We start from the raw sequence: 21,255 nt of genomic DNA, 5'->3' as shown, positions 1-21,255 counted from the left end.
ACATCAACATAAACCATGTTTTGAGGCTTTACATTGCTTGTTTACAATGACATTGTATACGAACAATTAAGTAAAACAAGCTTATATTCTGGGTTCTGATGGTGTACGACAGTTGAACTAAGCTCATGGGGCACTTATAACGTATACTCTTCCAGAATCAGTGGGTATGTAACGGTAATGTATAATAACAGAAAAGTCGATTTACTCATGCCAGTTTTCTGTTTCCGTATCGTGGCCGAAATAGCTCAGTTGGGAGAGCGTTAGACTGAAGATCTAAAGGTCCCTGGTTCGATCCCTGGTTTCGGCAGTTAATTTTTCCTATGTAGCAGTCTCGCGTAACTGTCCTTTTAATGCTTTGCAAAACACCGGTACGTTACCTGATGGGTGTTTTGACTTTATTTTGCACTACCTGCGTTGATGCCAGCTAAATAGAAAGGCTGCCTCTCTCCTTCTGTTATCACTTTATATTCACAACACCCGTCCCGTATATGGATGGAACAATGACGTTATGAACACAGAGTTTCTAAACCCAGAGACGCAACATCGCGAGATTTACGGGAACGCTTGGAGGCAAACTAAATAGACCAATCCGGGGATATTTATTTATTTAAATTTGTTGTATTTTTATTATTTTTTATTATTATATATTTGTTTAATTAACAGCACATCCATACAGGAAGTACATGTTGGAACACAAGTATATATAAATAGTATACAAAGGACAATTGGGCTTGGGGGTACAATATCACATTACACAAGGACCTGAAGGGACATACATACACTTATAATTCGGACAGCTTTTTTGTTAGTAGAGTATTTAATTGTCTTAAAATATAGTTCAATTTATTTGTGTAAGGTAATAAAATGTGGTGTTTCGTTTGTAAATTTAAATGTGTGAATGTGAGATTTGGCCAAAAGAATAATGAAATTAATTACATTAATTGTTTCAGCTTTTTCTATTGTAGGTAAAGAATCCAAGTAGTACATCTCTCCACAATAGTGTAAAATCTTCATAAATGTGTTCAATTATAAATCTACTGATGTCTTGCCACAGTTTCCTTACATGAACACAATGCCAAAAAAGATGCAACACTGTTTCTGGGTTTTCATTACAAAAGGTACAATTTGAGTTTATGTTTTCCTTTAAACATCTTCATTTAGTGGTTGGCAGGATAATATTTATGAACAATTTTAAAGGAAACTTCCCTAATTGTGTTAATAAATAAGCAACATCCAAACTTTTTTCCAACAGATATCATCAATCAAACCATTCCAATAAGGCATGACATAAGGTATAGATACAAAATCCTGCTGAAACAAGGTTCGTATTGCTCTGTTGTTGAATGAACCAAAAGATAAACAAATCTTTCCTACTGATGAGTCAACAGGGTTAATGGAAGGTAGGCTCTGAAGGTCAGGTATTGACACGTTCCTGAATAATAAAGCAATACCTGAGGGAATGGCATCTTTGTAAAGTGATAAGAATTCCTTATAAATACGTTTTTTATAAACTCTGCATTTGCAAGTTGGCTCACCGATAGGATGTTATTTCAGAACCAATATTTTAAAAAACAAATAAGTATTTTTTTATTTATTTTACCCCTTTTTCATGGTATCCAATTGTTTAATAGCTACTATCTTGTCTCGTGGCTACAACTCCCGAGCTGGCTACAACTCCCGTACGGGCTCGGGAGAGACTAAGGTTGAAAGTCATGCGTCCTCCAATACACAACCCAACCAAGCCGCACTGCTTCTTAACACAGCGCGCATCCAACCCGGAAGCCAGCCGCACCAATGTGTCACCAATGTGTCGGAGGAAACACTGTGCACCTGGCAACCTTGGTTAGCGCGCACTGCGCCCGACCCGCCACAGGAGTCGCTGGTGCGCGATGAGACAAGAATATCCCTACCGGCCAAGCCCTCCCTATAACCAGGACAACGCTAGGCCAGTTGTGAGTCGCCCCACGGACCTCCCGGTCACAACAGAGCCTGGGCGTGACCCCAGAGTCTCTGGTGGCACAGCTGGCGCTGCAGTACAGCGCCATTAACCACTGCGCACCAACTGTTGTCACCTTCTCACCAAGCTGCTTGGCGATGGTCTTGAGCCCATTCCAGCCTTGTGTAGGTCTACAATCTTGTCCCTGACATCCTTGGAGAGCTCAATGATCTTGGCCATGGTGGAGAGTTTGGAATCTGATTGATTGATTGCTTGCTTTTGTGGACAGGTGTCTTTTATACAGGTAACAAAGTATAAAAGACACCTGGGGGCCAGAAATCTTTCTGATTGAGAGGGGATCAAATACTTATTTCCCTCATTAAAATGCAAATCAATTTATAACATTTTTGACATGCGTTTTTCTGGATTTTTTTGTTGTCATTCTGTCTCTCACTGTTCAAATAAACCTACCATTAAAAATATAGACAGATCATTTCTTTGTCAGTGGGCAAACGTACAAAATCAGCAGGGGATCAAATACTTTATTCCCTCATTGTACTGTACCTTAAAATAAAAGGTGGTGGCGTGGATCAGAAAACCAGTCAGTATCTAGTGTGACCACCATTTGCTTCATGCAGCGCGACACATCTTTTTCGCATAGAGTTGATCAGGCTGTTGATTATGGCCTGTGGAATGTTGTCCCACTCCTCTTCAATGGCTGTGCGAAGTTGCTGGATATTAGCTGGAACTGGAACACACTGTCGTTCACATCAATCCAGAGCATCCCAAACATGCTCTATGGGTGACATATCTGGTGAGTATGTAGGCCATGGAAGAACTGGGATCATATCAGCTTCAAGGAATTGTGTACAGATCCTTGCGACATGGGGCTGTGGATTATCATGCTTAAACATGAGGTGATGGAGGTGGAGAAATGGCACGACAATGGGCCTCAGGATCTCGTCACGGTATCTTTTTGCATTCACATTGCCATCGATAAAATTCAATTGTGTTCATTGTCCATAGCTTATGCCTGCCCATACCATAACCCCACTGCAACCATGGGGCACTCACAAATTTGACATCAAACCGTTCACCCACACAATGCCATACACGTGGTCTGTGGTTGTGAGGCCGGTTGGACATACTGACAAATTCTCTAAAATTACGCTGGAGAGGTTTTATGACAGAGAAATGAACATTACCTCTCTCTCGCAACTGCTCTGGTGGACATTCCTGAAGTCAGCATGCCAATTGCACGCTCCATCAAAACTTGAGACATCTGTGGCATTGTGTTGTGTGACAAAATGGCATATTTTAGTGACCTTTTATTATCCCCAGCACAAGGTGCACCTGTGTAATTATCATGCTGTTTAATCAGCTTTTTGATATGCCACACCTGTCAGGTGGATGTATTGTCTTAGCAAAGGAGAAATGCTCACTAACAGGGATGTAAACAAATTAGTTTACAAAAGTTGAGAAATAAGCTTTTGTGCATATGGAACATTTCCGGGATCTTTTATTTCAGCTCATGAAACATGGGAACAACACTTTACATGTTGTGTTTATATTTTTGTTCAGTGCACATTTTCATTATAAAATAAGATGCTTTCTTCCATGGGACTAATCTAGATAGATACAGTGCCTTCGAAAGTATTCACACCCCTTGACTTCTTCCACATTTTTTTGTTACAGCTTGAATTTAAAATGAACTAAATGTAGATTTTATTTTGTCACTGGCCCACACAATACCCTATAATATCAAAGTGGAATTATCTTTTTTGAAATGTTTACAAATTAATAAAAAATGAAAAGCTGAAATGTATTGAGTCAATCAGTATTCAACCTCTTTGTTATAGCAAGGCTAAATAAGTTCAGGAGTAAAAATGTGCTTAACAAATCACATAATAAATAGCATGGACTCACTGTGTGCAATAGTAGTGTGAGAAGATAGGTGAGAAAAAAAATCAATTGAATTCAGGATGTAACACAACAAAATCTGGAATAAGTCAAAGGGTATGAATACTTTCTGAAGGCACTGTATCATGATTTTGTTGTCTGGTTCGTTAAAATATGCAGTATTTATTATTGTCCATGACACCATCTACACTTGGTATTAATAAGATTTCAAATCGAAAATACAGTCAACATGATTACTTAGAATTTATGAAAATGTTTATAGTATATTATGAGATTATGCTCTATTTCAAAATGTGTCCAGCATGCCTGCAGGATTTCACACTCACTGAAATGACTAATAGACAATACTTGTATACACAAATTCAACCCATTCTCTAGCCCGTCTTCCCTACACCTAAAACTAAATGTACTACTTCACTTGATGAAGACATTTTGTGCTGGGTATTGGCATTTCAAAATATTTTAACCCACATTCTCATTGTCCTTGTCCAATACATAGCACTTACAGTACCCTTAGAAAAATGTTTCACAAGGACTGGTTTTGGTAGGTCCCACAAAGAAATCAATCAACATTAATGGCTACACACAAGCTGTTCAATATGAAGATAATTAAGCCTTGTTGGTGGAGTAAATAAAGATGAGTATCAAGCTCACAAAAAAACGGACATAAATCAAGGCTACATGTACACAATTACTTCTGGTGATAAGGCATTTCACTACAGAGGTTCCATCTAGGCTTACTCTATACAACAAAATGAAGTAATGTCCTCTTCTTGTTACATGGTGTATCAGGACCACATTTCCAATGCTACTGCACATGAAACCATGATACCAACATTCAGTAGGCAAACGTTGCGAAACATTGCAGATAGAAATGTCATGAAAAGAGTTGACATGACTCCCAAGAATTGGAAAGAGATCTCCAAAAATAAAAATAAATTCCTGAAGTGTACTTTTTGGAGAAAAGGATTTTCCATGATGCCATGATGTTATTTTACATGTCAGAGGCAGGTTTGTTCTACATAATATACACTGAACAAAAATATAAACGCAACATGCAACAATTTCAAAGATTTTACTGAGTTAACAGTTCATATCAGGAAATCAGTCATTTGAAATGAATTCATTAGGCCCTAATATATGGATTTCACATGACTGGGAATACAGATATGCATCTGTTGGTCACAAATACCTTTTAAAAAAAAGGTAGGGGCGTGGATCAGTAAACCAGTCATATCTCCTGTCTCAGCCTCCAGTATTTATGCTGCAGTAGTTTGTGTCGGGGGGCTAGGGTCAGTTTGTTATATCTGGAGTACTTCTCCTGTCCTATTCGGTGTCCTGTGTGAATCTAAGTGTGCGTTCTCTAATTCTCTCCTTCTTTCTTTCTCTCTCTCGGAGGACCTGAGCCCTAGGACCATGCCCCAGGACTACCTGACATGATGGCTCCTCGCTGTCCCCAGTCCACCTGGCCATGCTGCTGCTCCAGTTTCAACTGACCTGAGCCCTAGGACCATGCCCCAGGACTACCTAACATGATGACTCCTTGCTGTCCCCAGTCCACCTGGCCATGCTGCTGCTCCAGTTTCAACTGACCTGAGCCCTAGGACCATGCCCCAGGACTACCTGACATGATGACTCCTTGCTGTCCCCAGTCCACCTGGCCATGCTGCTGCTCCAGTTTCAACTGTTCTGCCTTACTATTATTTGACCATGCTGGTCATTTATGAACATTTGAACATCTTGGCCATGTTCTGTTATAATCTCCACCCGGCACAGCCAGAAGAGGACTGGCCACCCCACATAGCCTGGTTCCTCTCTAGGTTTCTTCCTAGGTTTTGGCCTTTCTAGGGAGTTTTTCCTAGCCACCGTGCTTCTACACCTGCATTGCTTGCTGTTTGGGGTTTTAGGCTGGGTTTCTGTACAGCACTTTGAGATATCAGCTGATGTACGAAGGGCTATATAAATAAAATTTGATTGATTGATATCTGGTGTGACCACTATTTTCCTCGTGCAGTATATCTTCTTTGCATAGAGTTGATCAAGCTGTTGATTGTGGCCTGTGGAATGTTGTCCCACTCCTGTTCAATGGCTGTGCGAAGTGGCGGAACCTGGAACACAATGTCATACACATTGATCCAGAGCATTCCAAACGTGCTCAACGGGTGACATGTCTGGTGAGTATGCAGGCCATGGGAGAACTGGGACATTTTCAGCTTCCAGAAATTGTGTACCGATCCTTGCGACATGCATTATCATGCTGAAACATGAGGGGATGGCAACAGATTAATGACACGACAATGGGTCTCAAGATCTCACCACGGTATCTCTGTGCATTCAAATTGCTTATGCCTGTCCATACCATAACCCTACTACCACCATGGGGTACTCTGTTCACAACGATGACCCACACAACGCTATATGGCTGAGGTTGTTAGGCCAGTTGGACATACAGCCAAATTCTTTAAAACAATGTTGGAGGCAGCTAATGGTAGAGAAATTAAAGTTAAATTATCTGGCAATAGCTCTGGTGGACATTCCTGCAGTCACCATGCCAATTGAAGGCTCCCTTCAAAACCTGAGACATCTGTGGCATTGTGTTCTAACAAAAGTGCACATTTTTGAGTGGCCTTTTATTGTCCTCAGCACAAGGTGTACCTTTGTAATGATCATGCTGTTTAATCAGCTTCTTGATATGCCACACCTGTCAGGTGGATGGATTATCTTTGCAAAGTTGAAGTGCTCATTAACAGGGATGTAAACAAATTTGTGCACAACATTTGAGAGAAATAAGCTTTTTGTGCATACATACAATTTCTGGAATCTTTTATTTCAGCTCATGAACCATGTGACCAACACTTTACATGTTGCGTTTATATTTTTGTTGAGTATATTTCTACCTGGATGTTACACAACGTTCTGTCCTGTTGAAAGTGGCCCATAAAATTCACAATGGAATGTTTCATTTCAGAGGAAAACCTTGACCAATCAATCGAATATCTTACAGGAAAAGAGAATTCTCCAGACATACAGTTCCAGACAAATATATTGTCACTCTTGCACTTTTCTTTAATTCCCTATTTCTTCTAAAAATAAGTTGAAATTGAAAAAAAGCTTTAGGTCTCCACACCTGGTTATTGGATTGCCAACATTGCAGAACCAATTGATTTTCGTAAACTTTATTTTCTAAACTAAAATTGTAAACTTAAGACAAATGGCATGGACAACATTATTGGCACCCCAGAGCTATAGTACTTGGTGGCGCAGACTTTTGCAAGACACAATGCCTTTGGAAAGTATTCAGACCTCTTGACGCCCCCCTCAAATCTACACACAACAGCCCATAATGATTAAGCAAAAACATATTCAGACATTTTCACAAATGTATATAAAAAATATATATTAAAAAATATAAATATATATTACATTTACATAAGTATTCAGACTCTTTACTCAGTACTTTGTTGAAGCACCTTTGGCAGCGATTACAGCCTCAAGTATTTTTGGGTATGACGCTATAAGCTTGGCACACCTGTATTTGGGGAGTTTCTCCCATTTCTCTCTGCAGATCCTCTGGATGGGGAGCTTCGCTGCACAGCTATTTTCAGTTCTCTCCAGAGATATTCGATCGGGTTCAAGTCTGGGCTCTGGCTGGGCCACTCAAGGTCATTCACAGACTTGTCCCAAAGCCACTCCTGCGTTGTTTTTGCTGTGTGCTTAGGGTCATAGTCCTGTTGGAAGGTGATCCTTCACCCCAGTCTGAGGTCCTGAGCGTTCTGGAGCAGGTTTTCATCAAAGATCTCTCTGTAGTTTGCGCCGTTCATCTTTCCCTGGATCCTGACTAGTCTCTCAGTCCCTGCCGCTGAAAAACATCCCCACAGCATGCTGCCACCACCATGCTTCATCGTAGGGAGGGTGCCAGGTTTCCCCCAGACGTGATGCTTGGGATTCAGGCCAAAGAGTTCAATCTTGGTTTCATCAGATCAGAGAATGTTGTATTTCATGGTCAGAGAGCCCTTTAGGTTCCTTCTGGCAAACTCCAAGCGGGCTGTCATGTGCCTTTTACTGAGGAGTGGCTTCCACCTGATTGGTGGAGTGCTGCAGAGATGGGAGAACCTTACAGAAGGACAACCATCTCCACAAAGGAACACTGGAGCTCTGTCAGAGTGACCATCGGTTTCTTGGTCACCTCTCTGACCAAGGCCCTTCTTCCCCGATTGCTCAGTTTGGCCTGGTGTACAGCTCTCGGAAGAGTCTTGGTGGTTCCAAAGTTGTTCCCTTTAAGAATGATGAGGCCACTGTGTTTTTGGGGCCCTTCAATGAAAGCAGAAATAATTTGGTACCCTTCCCCAGATCTGTGACGACACAATCCTGTCTTGGAGCTCTACGGACAATTACTTCGACCTCATGGCTTGGTTTTGCTATGACATGCACCGTCAACCCTTGGACCTTGAGTAGACAGGTGTGTGCCTTTCCAAGTCATTGTCCAATCAATTGAATTTACCACAGGTGGACTCCAATCAAGTTTTATAAACATCTCAAGGACAATCTCAAAGCAAAGGGTCTGAATAGTTATGTAAATAAGGTATGTTATTTATGTTTTACATTTTAAAGTTTTCGCTCTGTGTGTAGAATAAGTTAATCCGTTTTAGAATAAGGCTGTAACATAACATAAAATGTGGAAAAAGTGAAGGGGTCTAAATATTTTCAAAATGCAATGTAACTGCCAACAAATGCTTATTGTAGCCATCAATCAGATTGCTGCTCCTTTCTACTGTCAATTTGTCCCACTCTTCAGCAGCAAACTGCTTGAATTCTTCAATATTTGAGGGGTGCCCTCCACCAACTGCAGTTTTCAGCTCTCGCCATTGGTTATAGATGTGATTCAGATCTGGACTCTTTGCTGGCCAGTCCAGAGTTTCTTCTTGAACCATTACAGCGTGCTTCTGGTGTGTGTTCGGGTTGTTGACCTGCTGGAAGATCCACAACATTTAACATAGACAGTTTTTGTACACTGGGTTGAACATTGCACTCCAAACCACCTTGATAATCTGCTGAGTTCATTATGTATTGAACACATTCAAGTCCAGTACCAGGGGTAGCACACCTCCCCATGTTTTATTGTAGAGAGGGTGTTATTTTCTTCGAATGCTTAAATTTGTCCATCGTTTTAAAATCCAATAATTTTTTAATAAACCTATTAGAGAATAAATAGGGAATTATTTAAGAAAAGTTCAGGGGTGACCATATATGGCCAGAACTGTGCAATACAGTGGGGCAAGAAAGTATTTAGTCAGCCACCAATTGTGCAAGTTCTCCCACTTAAAAAGATGAGAGGCCTGTAATTTTCATCATAGGTACACGTCAACTATGACAGACAAAATGAGAAAAAAAATCCAGAAAATCACATTGTAGGATTTTTAAAGAATTTATTTGCAAATTATGGTGGAAAATAAGTATTTGGTCACCTACAAACAAGCAACATTTCTGGCTCACAGACCTGTAACTTCTTTTTTCTTCTCCTCTGTCCTCCACTCGTTACCTGTATTAATGGCACCTGTTTGAACCTGTTATCAGTATAAAAGACACCTGTCCACAACCTCAACAGTCACACTCCAAACTCCACTATGGCCAAGACCAAAGAGCAAGGACACCAGAAACAAAATTGTAGACCTGCATCAGGCTGGGAAGACTGAATCTGCAATAGGTAAGCAGCTTGGTTTGAAGAAATCAACTGTGGGAGCAATTATTAGGAAATGGAAGACATGCAAGACCACTGATAATCTCCCTCGATCTGGGGCTCCACGCAAGATCTCACCCCGTGGGGTCAAAATGATCACAAGAACGGTGAGCAAAAATCCCAGAACCACACGGGGTACCTAGTGAATGACCTGCAGAGAGCTGGGACCAAAGTAACAAAGCCTACCATCAGCAAGGGCATTGAAGATGAAACGCGGCTGGGTCTTTCAGCATGACAATGAGCCCGAGTGGCTTCGTAAGAAGCATTTCAAGGTCCTGGAGTGGCCTAGCCAGTCTCCAGATCTCAACCCCATAGAAAATCTTTGGAGGGAGTTGAAAGTCTGTGTTGCCCAGCAACAGCTCCAAAACATCACTGCTCTAGAGGAGATCTGCATGGAGGAATGGGCCAAAATACCAGCAACAGTGTGTGAAAACCTTGTGAAGACTTACAGAAAACATTTGACCTCTGTCATTGCCAACAAAGGGTATATAACAAAGTATTGAGATAAACTTTTGTAGGTGACCAAATACTTATTTTCCACCATAATTTGCAAATAAATTCATTTAAGAAATCCTACGTGATTTTCAGGATTTTTTTTCTCATTTTATCGGTCATAGTTGAAGTGTACCTATGATGAAAATTACAGGCCTCTCTCATCTTTTTAAGTGGGAGAACTTGCACAATTGGTGGCTGACTTAAATACTTTTTTTGCCCCACTGTATAACAATTTACACATTTAAAACCATTCTCATAAAGCCATGATGAATCCTATACCTTATGAAATCTTTTAGCACCATATAGTAGCTATGTGCACATTGTGCAATGTACCAGTCATACATGATCTAGGGCAAACGCATAATTTGTGCATCCAATGTTTGTTATCGATTAAATGATCCATTGAACCCCTGAATAGCAAAACATTCCCATTTAATACAGTATATTGTTCAGATCATAGTGGTTGCGTGTGACTCAAAAGCAAACAGTCAATTGTGAGCGCAAATGCAGAAACTGGCCATGAAACTGCAGTACTGAAACCCATTGATTTCTTATAAGGCCTCTCCCAATATACTGTAACTTTTCTTTGCCATTCAGATTCCTATGGGGCACAACATGCTTCATAGTATTTCCAAAGAAAATAACTTCATCTCACCTTGACATTTAAAATGTGATCTTGCAACACCAAAATGATACAGTATTTAAATTATTTTGATAGAAAATGTAATGATACACAATGCAATTACTGACTCATGAATATAACCTTTACAAAGCTCAGTTGCTGTTGTTAGTGTCCTCATAATCACTATGCTGGCATGTGTGTAGTCAAATACAGGCATATTTGATATATTCTCAACAGGGCATTTTTAAGAGGAGTCGCATGACTCATTCATACTGTTCATATTTCTCCATACTTCCAATGGCCAGCGACCACTCCAACTGTAGCCAAGTCAGGGAACAGAGGGGGCAGAGCTTGAACCAGTAACCATACACACTGCAGTTATGCTAAAAAGTCCAGACTAGCAATGTGCCAGTTTTGGTTCTTAGCAGTGTGATCACACAACTAGAGCTCTTTGGTCAAGAAGACACAGTTGCGGCTTATCCAATGAGGTTCTTATCCATGTTAACCGTGGGCAACACAATGTGTCCAGCCCTGGGCCCTCATATAAAGGTAAAAGGTATTTGAAACATTATTATCCCTGTAACTAAAAGTTTGAAACAGTAAAAACTCAATGGATGAGTGCATAGCAAGGCAAGAGTAAGCATGAGAACTTGTCGATTAGAGGAAATGGAGAGGAGCAATACTGACAGCATAGACATGAAAAACTAACAGTAGTAACCTCCTAGTCAAGTCTGGTATGGGTGGAGAGCTAAATAAGATGAGCAAAAATAAAGGGACAAGCAGCTGGACTAGGCAACCATTACTCATTGTACTGTAAATGTGTTGGGGATATAGTGACAGAAGTCAAGAGGAGGGAGAGAGGGAGATAGGTGAAGAAGGGGAAGGTATGGTGTCAGCCAGGTTATAGGTGGAGTTTGGAGAGGATGACAAAGGGGTAAAAAGAGGCCTGGTGGCAGAGGGTGGCGGGGAGTGGAAAGCAGCAGTGACTGTGGTGGGCGAGTCCGAGCTGACCTCATCCCCTTCCTCCGAATCCCACACCTCACTCTGCAGGTAGTCCGCAAACAAGGCCTTGGCGCGCTGCAGCACCCTGCCCAGATTGTGTCGCCGAACAAGGCGGTCAAAGTGCATAGCCAGCTCGTTGTAATCAAAGCTGTTCTTTATAATGTGGTCTCGATGCTCCAACAGGATTGACAGGCACAGGAACAACATGAAAGGATTCCCTTTACCAAACTCTTGAGGCGGTGGCAGGGAACAAGGTTTGATGGTGGTATTCTCTGGTTTGGTTGAATTTGGAGTGTTGGGCGCAGTGCTGGAGGCTCTGCTGCAAGGAGAAGGGAGGTTACTGGGAAAGGACTTGTTCACTGTGCTGACCGGCAGCGAAGGAAGAGCTCTCCCGAAGGACAAAATAGGGGAGGAGAGCAATGATCTAGTCAGTAGGGGAGAGGAAACCAAGGACCTCCCTGTGGGGGTAGCGGGAGAGTTAGCTCCGGTTCCATTTGGCACCGAGGCAAAGGAAGCAAATCCTCTTGTGGCTTTCTCTGGCGACTCAACCCTTCCATTGGGTAAAATGGGGGAGGTGTACTTTGGTGACGGGGTGTCTGGGAGGGCACCTCTCCAACTTGAGGGGGAGGGAGTGGAGCCTGGAGACGGAGAGGAACCATTCTTCCAGCTTGGCAGACCATGAGGAAATGGGGAGACCGGAGAGGCTGTTTGTCCATTAGGGGAGCTCCTCTCCTCCGTCTCTGGGCTGGAGGACTTGTCATCATCCGTTATAAGAGGTGCCCTCTCCCCTGGATCCTCCTCACTGTCCTCGGTGACCTGCCGGGCCAGTGGACTTGATACAGGGTGCAAGGAGGCTTCCATCTCAACAGGACCCTCTGGTGGGTCTCTCTCCACGAAATCAAAGCTGTCCTTGTTGCGTGCATTGTAGTATTTGAACTCACCAAAACTGGTCTGCTTCTCAAAGGGAGGAACAGGCGCATTATTGTGCGCCTTCTCCTTTCCTACGTAAGGCATGTCAAAGTTCCCCTCACCCTCTCTTATGGCTTCTCTGTCCTCCCGCTCTCCTTCCTCCATGTCGATCTTTCTCCCGCCGTCTGCCTCCTCTCTTGAAGGCCTCAACATGTGTCGTCTCCGCTGCTTCTCTTTCTGCTCCCCTTCTTCTTCACCTGTGAAAGCAGGCCTCTTTTCAACACCACTCTCAGATGTCATCCTGGTCTGGTCTGTCTCTAGGGGCGGCCCAAAAAGCTCCACTTCCGTTTCGGGAGGATCAGGAGGCAGGGAGCTCCAGGTGACCTCCAGCATCCTCAGGGCATCGTCGAAGGCAAACTCCCGTTTGAGTTCCAAGAGCAGCCAGCGGTAACAGAAGAACAGGTCATCAGCTCCGCGGGACACCAAGTAACAGTAGAACTCGGGGTCGGAGTACTGCAGTAGCAGCTTCAGATGCTGGAACTTGACGGACATGAGTTGGCCATCCGGGCGGAAATTGCCCTCTAGGCGTTTCATGATGCCACAGAAACAGATGAATGCATGTGCCTCATTGTCCATAACGGCAAGTATCGGAGAAGCGATGTCACTCATGCCTTGGCAGTACGACACCTACGAAACAGAGTTGAAATGAATTAAAACACAGCAAAAACTAGGATTACATACTCTACATGACCAAAAGTATGTGGACACTGGCTTGTCAAACATTTAATTCCAAAATCTTGGCCATTAATATGGAATTGGTTCCATTCAGCCACAAGAGCATTAGTGAGGTCGGGCACTGATGTTGGGCATTTAGGCCTGGCTCGCAGTCGGTGTTTCAATTAATCTCAAAGTTGTTCGATGGGGTTTTGGTCTCTGTGCAGGCCAGTGATGTTCTTCCACACCGATCTCGACAAACCATTTCTGTATGGACCCCGCTGTGCGCACAGGAGCATTGTCATACTGAAACAGGAAAGGGTCTTTCCTCAAACTGTTGCCACAAAGTTGGAAGCACTTAATCGTCTGGAATGTCATTGTTAACTGTAACGTTAAGATTTCCCTAGCCCGAAACATGAAAAACAGCCCCAGACCATTATTCCTCACCAACCAAACTTTACAGCTGGCACTATGCATTTGGGAAGGTAGCGTTCTACTGGCATCTGCCAAACCCAAAATCGTCCGTCGGACTGCCAGATGGTAAAGCGTGATTCATCCCTCCAGAGAACGTTTTTCCACTACTCCAGAGTCCAATGGCGGCGAGCTTTACACCACTCCAGCCAACGCTTGGCATTGCAATCTTAGGCTTGTGTGTGGCTGCTCGGCCATGGAAACCCATTTCATAAAGCTCACGACAAACTGTTATTGTGCTGATGTTGCTTCCAGGCAGTTTGGAACTCGGTAGTCAGTGTTGCAACCAAAGACGGACAATTATTTTATGAGCTGCGTGCTTCAGCACTCGGCTATCCGAGTGACCTACCACTTCGTGGCTGAGCCATTGTTGCTCCTAGTTTCCACTTCACAATAACAGCACTTAGTTGACCGGGGCAGCTCTAGCAGGGCAGAAATTTGAGAAACTGTCTTGTTGGAAAGGTGGCATCCTATGACGGTGCCACATTGAAAGTCCCTGAGTTCTTCAGTAAGGCCATTCTTCTGCCAATGTTTGTCTATGGTGATTACATGGCTGTGTGCTCCATTTTACACAACTGTCAGCAATGGGTGTGGCTGAAATAGACAAATCCACTGATTTGAAGGGGTGTCCACATACATTTGTCTATATACTGTATCACTGCAAGCAGACAGAGTTTACTAATCATAACTCAAATGCAAATAGACAGAATTCAAAACGCCAAACACCAGCGTTGAGCATATATTTGTTCTCACTGAGCTAATAAACACCACACCCCTTAGCATGTCTGCATGTCAAGGAATGTAAAAGGAATGCAAACATGTCCGTATAAAGCCACCATCAGGCTACCAAAGAGGATGGGAAAAAAATAGATCCCAACACCTGTGGATGTGTAATGGCAAAGGTGGTAAGCAGGTCCGTGAGAGCGGTGAGGTGGGGGCTGTCCTCGGAGCCGGCGTAATAGGGATGGGCCCTGTCGGTCCTCAGGACATCCTTCAGTACGTTGCCCCTGATGAACTCCAGGTCCTCTGGACTGACCCTAGCTGACCACTCCCCCTTCAGCTGGTCGTACTCTCTAGTCTTTCTCTTCATGTAGTCCATCCTCTCCTGACCGGTCAGCCCATCGGGGTACACGTTCAGGAGGTAACGCCACACAACCTGGACACAGAGGAAATGACAGATCTGAAATTATTTTTACCCCAAACTGTCCATTAGAGAAGGGGTTTGACATGTAGGATATACACCAGCAATTTGTAGGCTCTATACTCCAGTATTTTGGATTTTTAGATCAAATGTTTCATATGAGGCGACAGTAAAGAACACTTCTACATTAATGTGGATGCTACCATGATTATAGATAATCATGAATGAATTGTGAATAATGATGAGTGAGAAAGTTAAAAGGCACAAAGACATACCCCCAAGAGATGCTAACCTATCAACATTGTCAATAACAGGGGAGGTTAGCATTTTTTTCATCATTATCCACAATTCTTTCATGATTATCCGTAACCATGGTAGAATCCACATTAATGTAAAGTGTTCAAAAACATATTCTATTCTTATTTACAATAACTCCAAAATGACAATACATTATTTACCATTCCCTTCTATTGGGCACAACATCATCTGAAAAACAACCAAAACAAATGTTGCAAGGTTGTTCTAGTCTTGGCATGCTAGAAATATGGGACTAAATACTAAACTTTTGACTACTTTAATACACATAAGTGAATTTGTCCAAATACTTATGATACCTTCAAAATGGAGGGACAAGATACATAAAGTGCTTTCATTTCTAAATGGTAAAACAGATATGTATGAAAATACCCTCAAATAAAAGGTGACATTCTGTACTGCCACCTCAGAGCCAAATTAAATGTTTTAGCTTCACTATCTAAAATATCTATGTTCATACAATATAGTGAGTGTATAGTCATTTAACAATATTGCTCTTCTACATTCAAATGGCATTTCTTTGTGCTCATTTTCTCATACATTCATGTTCCACATTGAATGACCTACATAGATACTCTGTTTACACTCTGAAGTGAAACATGCTTTAGTCCCACATCTAATTCACACTTAGGGAAATTATTAATATCCAAAGACCATAAGTACACAATTCCCGACCATGTTTTGGAGCCTTTCTCAAACTCAAATGTCTGCGTAAATCTCCCATTGACACCAATGCATGGTTACAAGAAAGTCGAAGTTAAACACACTCAAGTTAAGATTCGGCACTATGGGATTTTCTTTGATTTTCTAGTACTTTCAATTATATTTGTGAAATGCTTTGGTATCGAGGGTTAAAATAGCTGTCTGTTAGTTGTTGGAATCTCTCAGTGAATGCACTGTTACCTTGCGTAGTGAAGGCTCTACCCCACCATGATAGATGCGTAGCCTCAGTTCCTCTGGTCGGGAAAGCTGGCCCTGGCCGTTGAGGTAACTGTGGAACTCCGCATCGCTCAATGGGGGCTTGAAAGGCTTCACCTCCTCCCCATAAGACCAGCTCAAGGCCTGTTGTACTCTGGACAGTGTTCGACCCATCATCTGAACAGAGACAGACAGCAAGAGATTAAACCGCAGGTGGGTCTTTGGGAGCAACACTAACCTAAGAACTGGAGTTATTTAGCATTAGCAGAAGGACCTGACTCAAGGCAGCAGTGACTGGCTGGTAAAAAAGATGGCTGACAGGGTGAAGAGCGAGAGCGTTGTCAGTAACCTGGGACAGTAGGGACTGGGTGAAGGGGAGGGCAGCAGCCGCCAAGGACCTCCTATCCCCAGGAAGCTGGTCAGAACAAATCACTTCTTTGGGGCTTATTATGTCCCAGTCTTCCATAACGGGACCTAAAAGGAAGAAGGTGGTAAACGAGATGGTCGTAAAATGGGACTGTATGAAGGAGAGGCCAACAAATACATTGCAACAACAAAAAAAGCTTCAATAGGAGCTACTTAACACAAGCTAATTTACCACATTTCCCAAAAACATATACTGAATGAAAGCGTGCACACACACAAGTTCTTCAGGTGGTGACCCATAGGAACACATCAACAGAACGTTTGACAGGTCTGCTTACTGTCTTCGGCAGGCTTAATGTCCATCTTGAGTTGTAGATAAGGTTTAGCTGCACTGACAAATGCAGCATCTAAATCCCAGTCAGACAGGAGCGAAAGATACACTTCCAAACCTCCACGGTCCCGGGATAGGTAACTTATTCCAAAGTTGCGTTTGCTAATTCGGAAACAAGAAAATAGCTGATAGCAATATTTAAAAGGCTGATATCAATTCTAGAAAACATGGCAATCCAAGTCATTCCATATCCATAACCTTTTCAAACTTTACTGTAGGCAAAGCTTTCTCACGAAACAATACTTTCTAATATTGACTGCAGAATGGTGAAAGTGCAAAATAATGGTGGAATTCAGATATTGTGTCAATGTTTAGCACTATCCATGGAGTTTTTAAACTATGGCGCACGACATGGTTCAATGCGCCAACAAATCAGCACAATCTACTTTTTCAAACTGCAGCCATCTTGGAGCTAAAATTGGGATCATGTAAACTGTGCTAATGCCAATACAAAAAAAGAGAAACGAAGAGCAATGTACAAAAGGGCAAACTTAATCAAGTGCATGGAGGCTGCCATTTTTATGCACCTCCACAATTCTGCTTGCCATGTCAATCAACAGCACTGTAGACATTATGTTGATGCTCCTCCTCACCCATTTAACTCAAAGGCTCGGATGAGGATGTGCTGTAGCACCTCAAGTGATGTTATCTGAGGATCCACAGCAAATGAGCGAAACTCCACTGGCAGCATCCCCTCACACTTCTGAGGAAGGCGAGAAACAATCATGTAAACATTCATTGAGGTACATTGTAGGCCTATTTGATATCATCACTGTAAATCATGTGTGACTGAATCAATGTCATTCTTCAGTTCCAATAAAAAGGCTAGCCTGGGTTCCTGAATGAAGTTTTGAAATTCAGTTAACCCAGGCTACCAAAAGCCAACAACAAAGGTGAATGTCATAAATAGCAGACTGACCTTCTACAATGGCAGACTAACCTTTTTTTTGTAACGATTGGGTCCTATATTTTTTTTAAATGGTGTAGGCTATATTTGTCACAAGAGAGCAGAAATGCTTCCTTTTATATCACTAAATGACGTGTTACCAGTTCTCAGTCAAGAGCTCAGAGCTGATCTGGTGATGACGGCGATGTTAACTAAATGACTCACTACTATTACTAAAGCATCACGACAACGGTATTAATAACCAGCCACGTCACTGTGGGGTTCTGCCTGTGAATAACAGTTCATTATTTGGTATAACACAATAAACCATTCTAACTAGCTGTCAAGATTCGCGGGTTTAGTTGACTCTCAATATTGCTTTAAAATTGTTTCCCCGGTGCACGATCACATATCAACACCAGCAGCACGTAGCTAGTTAGACCTATTGTCAATAATCGAATCGTCCTAATCCGTTATTTTTCATAGATACATTATTTACTTTTTGTAGTCAGAAGATCCAAGAGGGTTACGTTCAGAATAACGGTCCACCCTCATTAGATGTTAGCAGGATCAATGCTAAAAAAAACAACAAAGCACTGTTCTGGGTAGAAGAAAATGATAGCAGTTCAAACTGCTACAAGCCAACGCAAAAGTCACCTAAATGTAACGAGAAATGGCCAAAATACGTCAGCCACAGTGATAACAATAAAGCTAGCTACCTGGAAATGTGATACATGTCAAAGGGTACCCCAAGCTAGCTGCAGCTATTCCATCGTTCACATATTCCTCACCTTGACTTTGACACGCACTACGCCCCTCTCCTCATCAGTTGCCATGTTGATGAGGAGTCCACTGGACCCGCGATTGTTGTATTCAATTCGATTTTTCTTACATAGGCATTTGTCAAATTGGAAGAGAACGGTTGCGGCGACTCATGTTTTTCAGTCGCGGCTTTGTCCAGACCTGTACATCTACGACATTAAGAGAAATATGTTTCCTGTTTGACGGGAATTTGTTTAAAAATAAAAGCTCATTCACACATTTGCAGTACTTCACTGAAGCTAAATTTGTCAAATATTATTTCCGTGATTATGTTCTGAGTAACAAGAAACAGAAAATATAATTTACTACAGAATTTGAGAATAATCCGATGTTAACATTCTAGCTCAAAATTTGAAAAATACCCCAAATGCCTTTCTTGCTAACACAAATGAGGACTTTTAATATCTAAAAAAAATATTGACGTTTCAGCTTTCACGACTGGAACTCGGGATATGACGCACGTATACATTACATCATTTCGTGCTGCTGATGGTGCGTTTAAGGAAACTCGGAACACGGTAATTTCCAACATGGAAACTCTTCGTAGAAAGATGATGCCTTAGTTTCCCACCTTGAAAGTGTGGATTTTTTTGTATGGAGGTCAATGTGAGAATGTTGAATTTGGTCAACAAATTGAATTGAAAAATGTGCTACTTGAGGCTTATTTGATCGAAATAGATGTTTGGTGATGTTTAGCTTGTTATGAATGTACTGATATAAGGAACCAATACACACAGTCAAGTGGGAAAGCAAAGGCTAGCATTTTCAAACAAAATGTACATCCTGCAGCACTAATTCCAATAAGTTTTGGGACACTGTAAAGTCCATGGAGAATAAGAGTACCTTCCACCCAGCAGCCCACTGAACTGAGACTAGGAAACGCTGTCACCACTGATAAATCCATGATAATCGAGAATTTCAATACGCATTTCTCTACGGCTGGCCATGCTTTCCACCTGGCTACCCCAATCCCGGCCAACAGCTCTGCACCCTGCCACAGAAACTGGCTCAAGGGCCCCCCAACCCCCCGCTTCTCCTTCATCCAAATCCAGACAGCTGATGTTCTGAAAGACCTGCAAAATCTGGATCCCTACAAATCAGCTGGGCTAGACAATCTACACCCTCTCCTCCTAAAATTATCTGCCGCCATTGTTGCAACCCCTATTACTAATCTGTTCAACCTCTCGTTCATATCGTCTAAAATTCCAAAAGATTGGAAAGCTGCCAGCGGTCATCCCCCTCTTCAAAGCAGGAGACACACTCAACCCAAACTGTTACAGACCTAAATCCATCATGCCCTGCCTTTCTAAAGTCTTTCGAAAGCCAAGTGAACCAACAGATCACGCAAGGTCCTAAACTATATCATAACAACTATCGATAAAAGACAGTACTGTGCAGATGTCTTCATCAACCTGGCCAAGGCTTTCGACTCTGTCAATCACCGTATTCTTAGCAGCAGACTCAATAGACTTGGTTTCTCTAATGACTGCCTCGCCTGGTTCACTAACTACTTCTCAGATACAGTACAGTGTGTCAAATCAGAGGGCCTGTTGTCAGGACCTCTGGCAATCTATATGGGGGTGCCACAGGGTTCAATTCTCAGGGCGACTCTTTTCTCTATATATATATCAATGATGTAGCTCTTGCTGCGGGTGATTCTTTGATCCACCTCTACGCAGACAATACCATTCTGTGTACATCTGGCCCTTCTTTGGACACTGTGTTAACAAACCTCCAAACAAGCTTCAATGCCATAAAACACTCCTTCCGTAGCCTCCAACTGTTCTTAAATGCTAGCAAAACGAAATGCATGCTCTTCAACCGATCGCTGCCCGCACCCGCCCGACTAGCATCACTACTCTGGACGGTTCTGACATAGAATATGTGGACAACGATAAATACCTAGGTGTCTGGCTAGACTGTAAACTCTCCTACCAGACTCACATTAAGCATCTCCAATCCAAAGTTAAATCTTGAATCGGCTTCCTATTTAAGCCTCCTTCACTCATGCTGCCAAACTTACCCTCGTAACTGACTATCCTACCGATCCTTGACTTCGGTGATGTCATTTACAAAATTGCCTCCAACACTCTACTCAGCTAATTGGATGCAGTCTATCACAGTGCCATCCGTTTGTCACCAAAGCCCCATATACAACCCATCACTGCGACCTGTATGCTCTCGTTGGCTGGTCCTCGCTACATATTTGTCGCCAAACCCACTGGCTCCAGGTCATCTATAAGTCTTTGCTAGGTAAAGCTCCGACTTATCTCAGCTCACTGGTCAACATAGCAACACCCACCCGTAGCACGCGCTCCAGCAGGTATATTTCACTGGTCATCCCCAAAGCCAACACCCCCTTTGGCTGCCTTTCCTTCCAGTTCTCTGCGGCCAATGACTGGAACAAATTGCAAACATCACTGAAGTTGGAGACTTATATCTCCCTCACTAGCTTTAAACGTCAGCTGTCAGAGCAGCTTGCCAATCGCTGCAGCTGTACACAGCCCATCTGTAAATAGCCCATCCAACCAAATATCTACTTCATCCCCATATTGTTATTTATCTTCTTGCTCTTTTGCACCCCAGTATCTCTACTTAGACATCATCATC

At 42.5% G+C, this 21,255-nt stretch overlaps 1 protein-coding gene and 1 non-coding gene across 3 annotated transcripts; one reads left to right on the top strand and one right to left on the bottom strand.

Moving 5' to 3' along the window:
* Positions 1–234: 234 nt before the first annotated feature.
* On the top strand, positions 235–307 carry trnaf-gaa (transfer RNA phenylalanine (anticodon GAA)). The gene has a single exon. It is a non-coding gene; the product is annotated as a tRNA-Phe (tRNA).
* Positions 308–6,569: 6,262 nt separating this feature from the next.
* Positions 6,570–19,033, bottom strand: LOC118359750 (TBC1 domain family member 25-like). Of its 2 annotated transcripts, XM_035738428.2 has the most exons (8): positions 18,615–19,033; positions 17,531–17,640; positions 16,885–17,039; positions 16,530–16,654; positions 16,166–16,357; positions 14,687–14,962; positions 11,722–13,308; positions 6,570–8,823 (listed from the first exon to the last, which is right to left on the bottom strand). In XM_035738428.2, the coding sequence occupies exons 1-8, from the start codon at positions 18,657–18,659 to the stop codon at positions 8,551–8,553; spliced, it is 2,763 nt and encodes a 920-aa protein (XP_035594321.1). In that variant the 5' UTR covers positions 18,660–19,033; the 3' UTR covers positions 6,570–8,550. The 2 variants fall into 2 exon arrangements, with proteins under 2 accessions (XP_035594321.1, XP_035594322.1); XM_035738429.2 differs by lacking the exon at positions 6,570–8,823 and having other exon boundaries at positions 8,939–13,308; positions 18,615–19,027.
* Positions 19,034–21,255: the final 2,222 nt, after the last annotated feature.

Source organism: Oncorhynchus keta, chromosome 27, assembly GCF_023373465.1.
Source record: "Oncorhynchus keta strain PuntledgeMale-10-30-2019 chromosome 27, Oket_V2, whole genome shotgun sequence".
In the NCBI taxonomy this organism is placed as follows: Eukaryota; Metazoa; Chordata; class Actinopteri; order Salmoniformes; family Salmonidae; genus Oncorhynchus; species Oncorhynchus keta.
The sequence above is the reverse complement of the archived record's forward strand: the minus strand, read 5'-3'. Positions and strand labels throughout refer to the sequence as shown.

Bases quoted from the DNA above. Each gene is read 5' to 3' on its own strand.
- LOC118359750 (XM_035738428.2), bottom strand. From the start codon at position 18,659: ATGGCAACTGATGAGGAGAGGGGCGTAGTGCGTGTCAAAGTCAAG. The intron at 14,963-16,165 runs GTAACAGTGCAT...CTCTGTGTCCAG, and splicing joins TAGAGCCTTCACTACGCAAG to GTTGTGTGGCGTTACCTCCT. The intron at 8,824-11,721 runs GTCAGCTCGGAC...ATCTTCCAGCAG, and splicing joins ATTCGGAGGAAGGGGATGAG to GTCAACAACCCGAACACACA.